Source organism: Lygodium microphyllum, chromosome 17, assembly GCF_053477565.2.
Source record: "Lygodium microphyllum isolate KBCC chromosome 17, Lygodium_microphyllum_v1.1.10, whole genome shotgun sequence".
Classification (NCBI taxonomy): Eukaryota; Viridiplantae; Streptophyta; class Polypodiopsida; order Schizaeales; family Lygodiaceae; genus Lygodium; species Lygodium microphyllum.
Genome location: NC_141151.1, coordinates 5,104,218 through 5,119,263, shown reverse-complemented (window position 1 = coordinate 5,119,263; position 15,046 = coordinate 5,104,218). Strand labels below are relative to the sequence as shown.

Below are 15,046 nucleotides of genomic sequence, written 5' to 3'. Positions count from 1 at the left end.
GAGTTGTGCACACATGCAAGTGCGAGGATATGTATACCAAGTCCAACTGCTAGTGCCTATGTGCAATGACCTAAGTGCACCCGTACTTGTAGGTGCGCGTGTGCAAGGGGCTATGTGTGCATGTACTTGTAGGTGCGCATGTGCAATGACCTAAGTGCACCCGTACTTGTAGGTGCGCATGTGCAAGGGGCTGTGTGTGCATGTGCACATATATACATGCATGCATCTATGTGCAAGTATACACGTGTATGTGTATGTGTGCGCATATGTTGGCCTACGGATAGGTGGTGTCCCTATTGCATAATGTGTGACTACTCTCGTGTGTGTGTTCGTGCAATCTCACATGAGGGGACATAAAGAGCATGCATATGCTCTAATGGAGAAATCTTGGTGTCACATTAAGCTATCCATGGAGCTTGTGTGGTTATAGGGCATGCATAAGCTAACTCCATTACTTTGCTTTTAGAGAGAGATTATGACATATAAACTTCTTTAAGGTGCTTTTTTACGGAGGCACATCCAACGAAGTGCACACTACTAGAGTATCCATGGTGCATCCTAGGTATTATTGTTCATTACTTGTTCACCCGTGCTCTAAGAGAGGCTATTATAAGTGGTCATATCATAGGTTCACTGGCACCCACAACCTAAATTATGAGCACTCTCCTTATTCTTTATTTGGTAATTAGCCAACATATTCTATGGTAGGAAGACTCCTTTATTTTTATCTATATAAGGCAGGAGTGTGGCCAGAGTCCATGATCCATTCAGGTAATTGCAGCTTCATAATGTGGAAAGAGGGAGCTTGTGGTGTATGTGAGCTATCTTGCTCTTCTAACAATCCAATGCCCATCAGCACTCTATAGTGTGCTCAAAAGGTAAAACACTTTGTGAGAAGATCTATAAGGTTATTATCCATATGGATCTTGACAAGCTCAATGCGCTTGTTCTCAAGAACCTCCCTAATGAAGTCAGCTTGTAAACCCACTTACGTGGTACTCAACCAAGAGTACAGACGATGGTACGAGAAGCAGCCTATATATAGACATGACAGCCCTAAACCAACTGACCTGCGACAACACTGGCCGACGACCTGATAGTATAAACATGCCACCTGGACCAAAAAGCTGCAAACTGGACAGAGAACCTGCCAACCACTGGGGGGTATAGGGCTATTATCCATTTGGATCTTGACAAGCTCAATGCACTTGTTCTCAAGAACCTCCCTAATAAAGTGAAACTTCACTTCAACGTGCTTTGTCAACTTGAAAAGCCGCTCACATGGCAGTCAAACAAAAGTACAGAGTCAACCTGCAACAACACTGGCCAACGTGGTCTAAATCAGGTCAGACCTGATAGTATATATGTGCCACCTGGACCAAAAAGCTGCAGACTGGACAGAAAACCTGCCAACCACTGGGGGGCCAGGGACACAATTGCAAGCTGGGCAAGCGGATCCAGGAAAAGTGCCAAAGTGCTGCTGACAACCTCTATGCAGAGTATGTAAGGAACTGACAGACATTACCAGTGCCAGAGCTACAAACATCCTCAACTGACTCAAACTGAGGATCACAACCAGGAGATGGACATCAAAAAAGAGACGAAGTGACACAATTGTTGATGCAATGATCTTGTTTATTCCATTGAAGCCAACCCTTTCAATGAGCTTTTAGCTTTACAGTAACCAAATGTATGCATACAACAATCATGATGTAAGACGTCAAACCAAGTCAAAAAAATGCAGTCAAAATCATCCAGTTTCTCACTTTTCTGTACCAATCAGAAAAGCATCTGAAATGCTGCGATACATTGACAGTAGCAAGGATCAGCATACAAATTAAGCTTCTGAATAGGATCGTGCCCACAAGAATGAAAACACTTCACTTTAACTTGGCCAATGAGTGTCTTGGAGTGGGTAATCAGGATACCACTAAAACAGGTTGATGCATGAAATCAAACCTATTTTGCAGCATAAGATACAGCATTTCTACAGTGCAGTAGGTTTCAAGCATGAAGAAAAAACAGCACTTAGCCACGACGCTTGCTAAGCCGCCAAGAGTTTGGCTCATGATAGCGATCATATAGTGGTTCAATCCTTTCTTGCCGCTTCCTCTTGCTCAATTTTGTGGGGTCTGCCACTTTAAAAAACCTAGGTGCCAGCTCCACCAGCCATTTTGGATCAACCACAGTCACTTCCCTCATATACTCTTTTGTAGTCATGACAAGTTCATGGTAGATTATCCAATCTGGCTGACGCTGAAAAAGGGCACTGCTAGGATGTATGTACACTGGTTGATTCTCAACAAGAGTCCGATAACCTTCTTGTGGATCTTTACGAGCTGCATGGAAGAAAAATCCTGCAGCAATCGCTTTTCTGATTTTTGCGAAGTTCTTCCCAGCACTGACAACATCCAACTTGTACCTGAATAGCAAGAAAATTATCTGGAATAAGCACTCGAAAAAGACTCTTGAAATTAATACTAAGAAAAAAATGACAGAAGTTTTTGGAAACTGGCAGGCTAATCAAAGTGCATTGATTCAATACGCTGGACTCAATAGCATCATACAGATGAAGGCAATCCTGCATAACAAAGAATTAAACATCACTAGAATGCAAAAGAAGAAAAAGGGCCCAACTTTTGAACTAGTAGGATCTGACAGACAATAGTCAGGCTCATTGGTTGCAGTGTCATTATAACCTGGAAAGGAGCTGTCCTTGATGTTGGTTCTCATAGGTTAGAGCTTATGGATGAGACCACCAGCTCTTGATAAGGGTATATATAATATAAACATATCTCAAGTCTTACACAATAATCTGTGACATTTATGGTTTACAGTTTAGGCCTTAAGGTTGTCTAATGCTTTTTGATTCAATCTGTCGAGTTATGGGACTGTTCAGTTTTCATCAAGTTCTTGAGAGTAAAATATTAGGGTTGTGCAAACTAGGTGAAAACAATGATGATGCCTATTGAATACTCCCCTTATACAAGGGATAATTACCAGATGCCCCCATTGACCTGGCCGTGGAAAGCCAATCTCCCCCAACATCCGACAGAGCCAAACTGCCTCTATAGCTATGGAACAAAGGGCACGATACTCGGTCTCTGTAGAAAAAGTGCCACAGTAGGCTGCTACTTATTGCTCCACGAGATAGCTCTTGATCCAAGGGAGAAAGCATAACCTATTGTGGAGCATCTCGAACCCACATCACCTGCCCAATCCGAGTCACTCCATCTAGAAAGAGCGGCCTCCTCTCTGTACATGATCCCATAGTATCGAGTCCCTTGTAAATAGCGCAACATGCACAAAGCGGCTTTGCAGTAAGTCTAAGTAGGAGTCTTCATAAAAGAAGACAGCAATGCCACCACAAAGGAAATATATGGTCGATAGTGACTTATTAGACCAAGTATGTTACCACACATCTCTTCTGCTTTTATTATGAATAATCACAATGAGCAGAAAAGAGAAAAGACAAGGATGGTGTTCAATTATAAGACACCAAACAAAAACTTAAAGCTTGATGGATACTTCTTACCCAAGAAGGATGATTTAATAAAAGAAATAAGAAACTCAAGGATATTCAATAAATTTGATTGTTAGAGCAATTTCTTCCAAATATTATTAACTAAAGACAGCAAGTAAACCATTCCCTTCAACACCCTTGACGGACATTTTAAGTTGAATGTTTTAGCTTTCACATTAAAAACCGCCCCTCAAATTCAACAACATAAGATGAATAGTGCTTATAAGTCTATCGGAGAATTTTGTGTTATCTATGTCGACATTTTAATTCATTCTAAAACAATAGTAGAACATAGCAAACATTTAGAAAAATTCATAGATATAACTCTCAAAGAAGGAATAATATTAAATGAGAAAAATATCAAAGTGGAAAAAGAAAAATATGAATTTTTGGGATTAAAATAAGAAAAGGACAAGTAGAACTTCGACCATATATAGTTGCTAAGATAGAAAATTTCCCAAATGTAATAATAGATAAAAGACAATTACAACGCTTACTAGGATGTCTCACCTACACTGAAAACTATATAGAAAATCTAGCCAAAATTAAAAAATCATTCCAAGAAAAACTCCAAAAAAACAGTGGATGGCATTGGAAAGACAAGGATATTAAATTACTTCGGAACACTAGGGAGGAATACTAAAAGTAGAGAGAGAGGGTCAAAAAAAGGTTTGTCGATACACTTCAAGAACTTCTAAACCTAATGAGAAGGATTATCATATTAATGAAAAAGAGTTACTCGCTATCAAAAATTCTATAAAAAGATTTGAGATATTTATGGCATCAAAAACCTTCAAGGTACGCACAAACAATACTCAAGTAAAGGCTTTTATCTTTAATAATTTAGAAAATACTATAGCCAATAAATAGGTAGCAAATGTATTTCCAAAAATTTGACTTTTCAATAGCATATATCGAAGGTACTAAGAATTGTTTGGCTGATTTTCTCACCCACGAATCCTATGGAAAATAAAGCTATGAAGTTTTCTCCTAATGAAGATTCTACTAACAACAATATGACTATGGAAAAAGGAGAAACCTCTACGGTTGCCTCCCTTATGAAAAACACTTTAACAACAAGATCTACTAAAAAATCTAGCTATAGAAACATAGCAAAATATGGCAATGACTCTTGCCAACTTCATTGCCCTAACCAATCGTATTGACCAGCATATGAATGACAGCAAAGAATTATTCTTACGAATGGATGCTATATATCAAGAAATCAAAATTAAGGAAGCATCAAAACAAAGGGATTCTTCATCCCTTTAACAAAAATGTACAAGAATTTGAAGATTACTATCATCTTCAATTACATGTAAGTATGCTTGTTATCATCTTCAATTACATGTAAATATGCTTAAGGACAATCCTACAATAAAACCAATCATTGATAGGAATTACAATAATGCAATATATTATCCAAATTAAACTATATAATTATGGATTACTACATTGTATATATCCCTCATTATCTCTAAAAGAATTATCTAAAAATAATTGTTTACAAATAATAGCCCAGCATTTCATCCAACTCTATGGACATCAAAAGATATACATCAAAATAACCAACACACTACCACAATGGACCAACGATCACCTTCATCTAGATCAACAGGACAATTTTTGCTTCTGAAGTATGTATTAGATGGCCTAGTTTTAGCTATTCGTTTAGGTATTTTCTTATACTTAAAATATATTTTATATTTCTTATATTTCTTTTTGTATGGACTTTTACCAGTTTAACATCTATACTGGCTAGGCATATCTATGTTATTATGGCTGAGTCCTTTAAGGCCATATTTAGATATCTTTTGCATAGCTCTTCCTTTCAGGCATAGTTCGGAATACCATTCTTGACGTTCTTCTATGCTAAGCCTTCATATTTTTTGTTAGGTCTTATATTAATCATTTCTTCTAATTCTACTATTTTTTTTTAAGGATAATTCTATTTTGCTATTATGATTCCTAAGAAAAGCCTTCCTTCATTTTTCTCTTTTAACATGATCGTTCTAATGTTTTTAGAAGTACAAGTTGAAACTTCCCATTTTATTTGAACATATCCTCTTTGTCCTATTGCAACTTCTTCTCTTATCTTCCAATAACTAGTTTATTTGTTCTATTTTATTATAAGGACTTAGTTGTAAATGTATAATTTGTTTAATTTCGAATAAATTTGCTTCCAGCTTATTATCCTCCCGTTTTTGCTAGGGCAACTACAACTGCTAATGCTGTGACTTTGATATTTTCATTGACTATCCTAATTTCATTTTTCATATGTTTGAAGTTTTCTACCAATTCAGATGATGTTCCTATTTCTAGTTCAATTTCCTAGTAAGTATCTTTTATAATTTCCTCATATTTTCTTTTAATGATATTATCTATCATTTTTACATTTACTTTCATATCAATATCTAATTCAATTTCTTCTAAGAATCCAAATTTCTTAAGTATGGTGTCTATTTTTCTTTCTATTCTTACCATTTGCTCTTTATATGGTAATCTACTTAGTATCTCATTTAATTGAGCTTCTAAACTAATATCATAAGTATTTGCTTTTATAATCTCAATAATATATTTTATGTCGTCTAAAGTACTTACCTTTCCTAATTTTTCTCTAGCTTCTTTATTCTCTATAGATAAAGCTAGTTCTTTTAATCTTTCTTTTGTAGTTATATTAGATTTTTAATTTTTATTAATTCCCCTAGTATATCTTGTTCTCTAATTGTTTGTTCTGAAGTGATTCTAATTTATTTATGAAGTATAAGTTGTCCAATGCAACTAGTTATGTTCCCATGACCAGCCTCATTCTGTGCTACAAAAGGTACAAATTTACCATAACTGTATTCTGGTATAGTACAGTGCCTATTGTTTGGCAACTTACTGATTTCTATATCTAGTTTTTGTTGTGATATTCAAGGGATCTGTGCCATGTGCTCTAATACCAAGATTTTGGCGCTTTCTCAATATTTTACCAAAACCACAAAATCTTACCTCTTGATTTTTCCTGTTCTTTAGCTAGAACAATTGTTATGGCTTGTCTCATCAAGGAATGAGCCTGAGTTGGTTGCCATCTACCATGTGGTTTAATAAAATGTTTCAAAAGTTAAGAGTTCTAGGTGTTCTATTATTATTATTATATGTGAGGTGGAGAATATATGAAAAGCTAAGAATAAATGATTGTCAGCTATTTCTTCTAGATGTAGTTTGAAGTTAGACATATACATTTAATATTTTTTCTACTTCTTCAAGATATCTTTCTCTGTTATTATGCGGCTTCTTACGAAACATTATTAACAACAAAATAGGGTAAATTACAACTATCCGAAAATAATGATACTTTCGGATCAAGAATATCCTTTGCTAGAAAAACACTTTCAGAACTATGTTTGAAAGGAAGAGCTATGCAAAAGATATCTAAATATGACCTTAAAGGACTCTGTTATAATAACATAGATATACCTAGCCAGAATGGATGTTATGTTGGTAAAAATCCATACAAAAAGAAATATAAGAAATATAAAATATATTTTAAGTATAGAAAATACCTAAACGAAAAGGTAAAACTAGGCCAACTAAAACATACTTTAGAAGCAAAAATATAAGTAGACTTAGTCAACGATAAGCTCATCCCATATGGAACACTAACTTGGGTAACTTGGGTGCCGAATCCAATGCAAACAATCACACTATTGAAACTGCTGCTCATGCAAAGCCCTCACGGAGCCCTCAATTCCCCTTTTAACAAAATGATAATTTTGTAAATCATAGCTCCAGACTCAACATCTTATACATCAAAAGCATGCACTCTTTTTTATCAAATGCACAAACTGCTGGCACCAAATATGCAATGAAATTGAGAAAAGTATAGAGATTAACAGGCACTAACAGGTCCTTTACATACCTGTCCATTATTGTCAGAAGTTGCTTTCGCACATCCTGAGCCCTGCGTAAAGAGCGTGACTGCACAAAGTTCTCAAAACACCATGGACCAGAAAAATTCTTAGCTTTCCATGCCTCATATACAGCCAAAAGTGTTAAGTGATCACCCTCTGGTTGAAAGAACTTTGCTCTTTTTTGGTCAGCCTGTGCCTGCTTCTCACGAGGTCGATAAAATATGTTTTGTGCCTGTAACATTGATATAATGGTCAATATCTCCTCACTGCAACCCAGGTCCACACCAGCTAATAGCATTTTCGATAAAGGGGGCTCCATAGGGAACTCCGCCATCTTCCTCCCTAACTTTGTAAGAAGCCCCTCCTCATCGAGTGCTCCTAAGCTATACAACTGCTCCATAGCAGAAATCAAAGCCTGAGGGGGGGGCGGGTCCATAAAGTCAAATGATAATAAATCATTAATACCCATTGCCTTCATCTGTAAAGTTGTAGAACCAAGGTTGATTCTCTGAATCTCTGGCACAGTTGTTGGCAGCATCTCATTTCTGTATGCACTTTCTGTGTAGAGCCGGTAGCACTTGCCCGGTCCGGTACGGCCAGCTCTCCCTGCGCGTTGTTTGGCAGATGCTTGAGAAATGGGTGTAATCACTAGAGAGTCTAAACCAAGCTTGGGATTGTAGACATTCTGTTTTGCAAATCCTGGGTCTACTACATAATAAATGCCATCAATTGTCAATGACGCTTCAGCAATGTTGGTGGCTACTACCACTTTCCTTGTTCCTGGAGGAGCTGGCTCAAAAATTCTTGTCTGCATCTCACTGGGGAGGGCACTATAGACAGGGAGAATGATTAGCTCAGGAACGTTTGGGCCCAGCCCTTTCATCCTTTCGTATAGAATCTGGCAGGCTGTGTCAATTTCTTCCTGACCAGTCAGGAACAACAGTATATCCCCTTCTGGTTCAGTCAGATGGATCTGCATGACAGTGATTAAAGCAGCATCCAAATAGTCACTCTCAGGCTGCTTCGCATACAATATCTCCACAGGAAACGTCCTACCTGGAATGGTGAATATGTTGCAGTTGAAAAAGTAACCTGAAAATTTCTCAGCATCCAATGTTGCTGATGTGACAATTAGGCGCAACTCAGGTCGCCGATTAACCAAACCTTTTAACAACCCAAATAACACATCAGTGTATATTGTCCTTTCATGTGCCTCATCAAGCATGATCACGGAATAAGCTGAAAGATTTTCATCAACAAGTACCTCTTTCAGGAGCATACCATCTGTCATGTACTTTATTACAGTCTCAGGTCCTGTACAGTCCTCAAACCTGATGGCATACCCTACCTCCTCCCCAAGTCTGCAACCAAACTCTTCAGCTACTCTCTTGGCAACAGACATTGCTGCAACTCTTCGAGGTTGGGTGCACCCTATTTTTCCTCTGGTTGTATACCCTGCTTCTGCAAGGTACTGTGTGACCTGTGTTGTCTTACCTGAACCTGTCTCCCCAATAACCACTAGCACCTGATTGTCATGAACTGCTTTGATCAGTTCGTCCTTTAACTTATAGATGGGGAGACTCTGTCTCTGTTCCTGAATTGAAAGTTTTGATCTCTGACCAAAAGTGGGGGCCTTTCCAAATGCATCCTTCTTCCACTCAGGCATATCGTAGGCAGAAAGCCCAACACCACGAAGCTCTTGTGCCAAATGCCTCTCCCCGGTCTCTGGCATGGGATCTTCCCAAGGTCGATTCAAATCTTTGGGGATGGAGTCCAGCATAGTCCTCTGTTGCTGCTCCCGCAGTTCTCTTCTCTCCTTTGCCAAGGCAGACTGAGTCATCGCAGCCCTTTGCAAAGAGCCATCTGGATTTTTCACAATCTTTACAGGGGACACATCAATGGAGTATCGGGTTTGTCCTCTCAAGAATGCAGGCTCATCCTCGTTCAGCTCTATCTCAAGTTCCTCTTCAGCACCTTCATCTTGATAAAGCAAGCCACCACCATCTGGGTCATAGTGGGGATAATCCCTCATATCCAAAACCCCAGATGCAATAAGCTGTTTAGCCTCCCATCTCTCTGGAGAGCTCATTCTTTTTAATGGTCGCCGAGAAGAACTGTTATCATCTTCCTCCATGATCATTACACCTGAGAGGCCTTTCCTAGTAGAAGGAAGCTGATTGGAACTGGAGGGATTTGCCTCTTCATCCAAACTGCTCCGTTTCATGGGGAGGAGATCGTGCCCTGTTTTCTGGTCTACATCCCTCATGGAAAAGCTAAGTTTATTGCCAGTCATAGAAACGACCTTCACCCAAACTTCTTGATCTCGTTTGACCACATCTCTAGCATCAGCTATCATCCTCGAAGCAATTTGAGACACATGCACAATACCCTCTTTGCGCTCGTGAAAGCCAGAGAGCTGTACGAAGCAGCCATTATCCATGACCCTAGAAACTCTGCCACAGTACACAGCAAAAAGCTCTACCTCCTGAGAGACACCCCGACCTCCTCTCTCTCCATTCTTCCAGCTTATATCACCCTCCTGATCCTCATCATTTTTACCATAGTTTCTGTAATGATCTTTAGCAGCCCTATCATAACTGTCATGATGGTCATGTTTCCAATCGTTCCGTGCTGTTTCCCTGTCCCCATCTCTGTTCCTGTACCTGTCCCTGTACCGGTACTTATCCCTGTCCCTGCCTTTGTCTCTGCCTCTGTATCTGTCCCTGTCCCTGTCCCTGTGCTTATCGCTGTCCCTGTCCCTGTCCCTGGCCCTGCCGTGATAATCCCCATCCTCATGCCTGCCACCATCGCTCCTGTGTTTCTCTTGCTCTTTCGATCGTGCCTCCTTGTACAAATCTCTCTCAATCTCTTTCACATGAGCCCTATTGTCCGGCACGGCAAGGGCCCTGAAAGACCCGGTGTCTAGAGAATTGTGCAAGGGCTTCTCGCCCTTGTTGGCCTTCTTTGGGGGAAGGACGGCATGGATGGTGGTGAGCAAGCTCTTGACGAAGTACTCTGGCAGCTCGGCACCGTTTTCTTTGAGCTTCTGGTCGAAGACGTCTGGCTTGTCGCTGACCTGGGCAAGGTGGATGATGAACTCCGCAAGGACCTTGTCTGCGCAGCCGATGTTGGACTCGAGCTCTGTGCAGACCTTCGATACCAGCGACAGGTACTCGAGATCCTGAAGCCCCGATCGTCTCTCCTCGTTCTCCACAGGCACTCCCATAGAGAAGCGTAATACCGGCACACTGCTATGCCAGGAAATCGCCAACCGCCTAAGGCTGGTTACACACGTGACACCGCCATTGCCCGCGCAATCTGGCCCCAATTGGTGGGCCCACGAAAAGTTGACTTGGGCGGTCACTTTGTGTGCCACCTGCTTACACATTGGGCAGTGGATACTTTTCGTTATCAATAAGTATCCGTCCACAATCGTTTACACACCGGTCACCACCTACACCAAACACTTCCTGAATCGCATGTGAATGAAGAGGCCCTATAAATGTTGATCATCATTCTCATAATAATTATTATTAGAATATTTGATTAACCACTTTAAATCAACTAATAAAACTTTCAAAAAAGTCACTAATAAAACTAAAAACATTATAAAACTTTTAAAAAAATACTGACTAATAGAAATAGTTGTGTCCATTCCGCATGTCGTCCTTCCATATTGCTAGCTTTTGCCTGTCTTGCTTTGTTCTCCATGTCTGATACCCGACGTCCACCATAGCCAGTCCATTCTCTTTGCAATAGTTCCTTGTGTTGTAATTTTGTTGTAATTGCAGAATTTGGACTATGGATTGTAGCTTGATTTGAGACAGGGGCCCTTGGAAAAATTTTCTCCAAGATAAGAAAACTGTCTCTTAAGCTGATCTACTGCACTGTTGGTCAGTTATTGACGAAGACATGATTAGCACAACAAGGCCTCAAAAAATGCATGTGCACTCTAAAAAGCCATCATGAAGACTTATCTAAGTTCAAAAGCTAGAAACCCATGTTTGACAAGCATGTCCATACAGTGACTATGGTTCTGCCATTAAGACTTAAAAATAAGCAGTTTGTTAGATTTCACCTCATTCCTAAAGGCAATGCAAAGAAATTAGAGATGACTGAGCAATTAGACATACCTCATTCATTTTTGTAACACGTGACATACCAGTCTCACAACCAAACACAGCAATGTGCTGCAGTTTGAAAATTGAGTGTGTTGCAATGGTAGCCAAAACACAACCACCTAGAGAGGCTTTGAGTGTAGGTTTCTCTCCATTTTCAATACCAGCGTGTCCTCATTCATTGGGGTAAGGCGGGAGTAGAAGCTTAATTCAGAAAGGGAGAAGGCACAAGTAAGGCAAGAGTAAGGCAGGTCCTCATTTAGTAATGAAAAAGAGAGCAGGGGAGTTGAACCCCTTCACTATGTTGTTGAGGCATGGCTCTACCGAGCTCTCTGCGGAAAGGTAGAAAGAGGGAAAAAAATTTAGCACACCACCCCTCTTTCCACCTTTCCACCTGCACTGCAGATGCAAGGATGACTGAAAATTTAGAAAAATCATGCAAGGATGACTAAAAACTACTTACTTGGATGTGATTGTGCTTAACAATATGGATTGATTGTGTTAGAGGAGGGGCATGAGTTTGAGGCATCAAAGCTGCCAACGAAGCTGATATCTAGTGCAGCTATTGCAGCAACTGTGATTGAGGTTGTTGCTGTTGTGCCCACTTCGCATGCAAGAGATTGCAAGAGAGTTTGTTGTTGCTGTGGTAAAATCATCATGCTGTTGAAGACCTGAGAGTGGTTGTTGTTGAAGGACTGCCATGTGATCCTGAAGCAGTGATGGAGTCTGTTGTTGCAAAGAAAGTTGCTGCTGTTACAAAGAGAGTTGCTGCTGCTGCAATTTTTGCTTGAAAATAGCCAAATGCTGTAACACAGTGTTGCATTGGAGCTGTCTGTTGGAGCTGCAAGGGCTGTTGTTACTAATGTTGAAGTTGTTGCTCCTACAATTTTTGTTTGAAAATAGCTAAATGCTGCAAGATAGTGTTGCATTAGAGTTGTTTGCTACTGCTGCAACTTCTGCTTTAAAATAGCCAAATGCTGCAACATAGTATTGCATTAGAGTTGTTTGTTGGAGCTACAAGGGCTGTTGTTACTGCTGTTGAAGTTGCTACTACTGCAATTTTTGTTTGAAAATAGCCAAATGCTACAACACAGTGTTGCATTAGAGTTGTTTGCTACTGCTACAATTTCTGCTTGAAAATAGCCAAATGCTGCAACATAGTGTTGCATTGGAGTTGTTTGTTGGAGCTACAAGGGTTGTTGTTGCTACTGTTGAAGTTGATGTGGCCGAAACTATGTATGCTGTTGTTGTTGCTGAAGTTGCCACACCTGTGGTTGTGGCCACTCTGCTAATGTGTTCAAGGTATTGCTAGGGTGTATATCTTGGCAGACATGGAGATTTCAGTAAATGCCTGTCAAGGGTTGGAAGAAGGTTCGATATGGAATTATTGAAATTGAAGTGCTCAACTCTTGTCAGGGGTTGGAAGAAGGTTTGATGTGGAATTACTTAATTTACATTGCACTCGCAAAAAACCATACTTTGCTCAAAAGCTCTTTCATGTTAGAAGACATATTCTAACAACACCTTGCGGTGAATTCAACTTTCCCTTCTACTGCTACTTAGCAGCCATATGGCATGACACTTCCCAATGCCAATATGGCATATGACTATCATGAACTTAGAGTTTGAGCTTGTTGGGGCAAACCACCTACAGTGCTTGCACTAGAGAGGCTTGAAGGTAGTACAACAAAAGTCTGCATGGCCCCTACAGTCAACATGCCACTTTGAGCAAATTGAGAAACTTGCTGTCATGCTTGAGGTTGAGCAAGGTTTGCATTTATAGGCTATCCTTGAGTTCGTGGAGGTTGCTGCTTTGGAAGGCCTGATAATAGTAGACTAGGCCTTTCTGCCTGCATTGCAGATGCTACAGAAGTTTAGTCACCATTGTCTTTGTCATCCATCTCCTCCACAAGAGTCAGAATCACCAAAGACGGTTCTCACATTTACGTTCTCCCTCTCTCAAAACATGGTTCGAGCAATGTTGTCTCTTCGAGATGCCCCCCCAAGATGGCTTGCCTCCTGTGTTGGCTCCACTACTTGCTTGCATGGTACCTGTGTTAGTTAGCATAGCAACCTCTACCAATCCATTCCTCAAACTATTTTGCTAGTCCATGTCTTGATGAGGCGCATTACTTTCTCTCTCAAGTTCTGTTGTCGCTTCATGTATCCATGCATCATCAAAACTATCTCCATGTACAATGTATATATTATGTAGAACAAGGCATGCTGCCACCATCTTCGGACATTTTGTAAAAGCATGTCACATCTCTTTAACAATATATGAAATCGCGCTTAAGGATACCAAATGCCCTTTCAACTGGCATACGAGCACTTGATTGTATGTAATTCCAATAATAACGTTCCGGAGATAGCCCATCCTTACTACCCTTGAAAGGAGGAAGCAACCAAAAGCGTGCAGGATAAGCACAATCGCCTAGTAGACAATATTGTCCTAGAGCTTTGTTTGTGCATCATTTTCATAGGTCTGAATGTTAAAAAACATTCCAATCGTACATAGAACGTGCCCAACCAACGTCATAGTCCCAAACAACACAATTGGCTGCCATGCTTATCTGCAAAATAATAGAGTGAAAGCCCTTCCTATTAAAATTATCTTCGTGGTTCTCCCTTGGGGCAATGATGGGTATATGACTACCATCTATTGCACCAACAAAATACGATATGCCTCGAAGGGCCTGAAATGCATTTGCATATTTTTGCTAACTAGCTCCAAGCCCGCTTGATCAAGTCTGAAACCCTCTCTCTCAAGCAATGGCACTACATCCATACCCTCCACAATGCCCAGTCTAGGCATAAACACAAACTTGAAGGAGTCTAGGCTTGCCTTGTCTGGATTACCTTTGACCATGACCAATTGCAACTCTAGTTAGTTAACTATGGTCAGTAGTTAGACCTATCTTATTATACAATTGTAGACTAAGTGGATAGGGTTATAGATAAAGAATATTGAAGAAGAAAAGAGGACATATCTCTCTATTTTTTTGTTCCACCCCTTTGTTCCCATTTCACTCATGTCTTTTAACATGGTATCAAAGCCAAGCTTTTGGTGCATAAGAGTAGTGGAGATTAACCTAACCTTCAGCCTAAGAAGAACCTTGTAGAGATTCATGTAGAATATAGGCATGGGAATCCACCCTAAGTAAGGGTCTATGAGGGTAGATGTATGTGAATGGCCTTAAGGGGCAGGGGAAACCCTAACCCTAGCTTGGCAGAGTCTATATAAATAGCCTATGGGTCACTATCATGTGTGAGAGAGTGTACCCAAGTTGTACTCTAAGCAACTTAGTAAGCAATATTTTGTTCTTGTGCTTTGAGCTCTCTTCCCCCTCTTGTACACATTCTTCTTGCTGCAAACTCTAATTTTCCACATGGTATTAGAGCCTCTTTTGATCTTTTCAGCTTCCTCTATCCTCAACTTCACTAAGTGCACATGATTGTCCATCATCTTCATCTTTTTCATCATACCTCCATAGCCAAACCTTGACCCC

At 40.1% G+C, this 15,046-nt stretch overlaps 1 protein-coding gene across 1 annotated transcript; it reads right to left on the bottom strand.

Annotated features, from left to right (window-relative positions):
* Positions 1-1,613: 1,613 nt before the first annotated feature.
* On the bottom strand, positions 1,614-10,682 carry LOC148021529 (putative pre-mRNA-splicing factor ATP-dependent RNA helicase DEAH5). The gene is made up of 2 exons (XM_087696939.1): positions 7,428-10,682; positions 1,614-2,422 (listed from the first exon to the last, which is right to left on the bottom strand). The coding sequence occupies exons 1-2, from the start codon at positions 10,643-10,645 to the stop codon at positions 2,029-2,031; spliced, it is 3,612 nt and encodes a 1,203-aa protein (XP_087553065.1). The 5' UTR covers positions 10,646-10,682; the 3' UTR covers positions 1,614-2,028.
* Between the last annotated feature and the right edge of the window lie 4,364 nt (positions 10,683-15,046).

Excerpts from the sequence above, each read along its gene's own strand:
- LOC148021529 (XM_087696939.1), bottom strand. The coding sequence starts at position 10,645 with ATGGGAGTGCCTGTGGAGAACGAGGAGAGACGATCGGGGCTTCAGGAT. Across the intron at positions 2,423-7,427 it reads CTTCTGACAATAATGGACAG|GTACAAGTTGGATGTTGTCA; the intron begins GTATGTAAAGGA and ends CTTGCTATTCAG.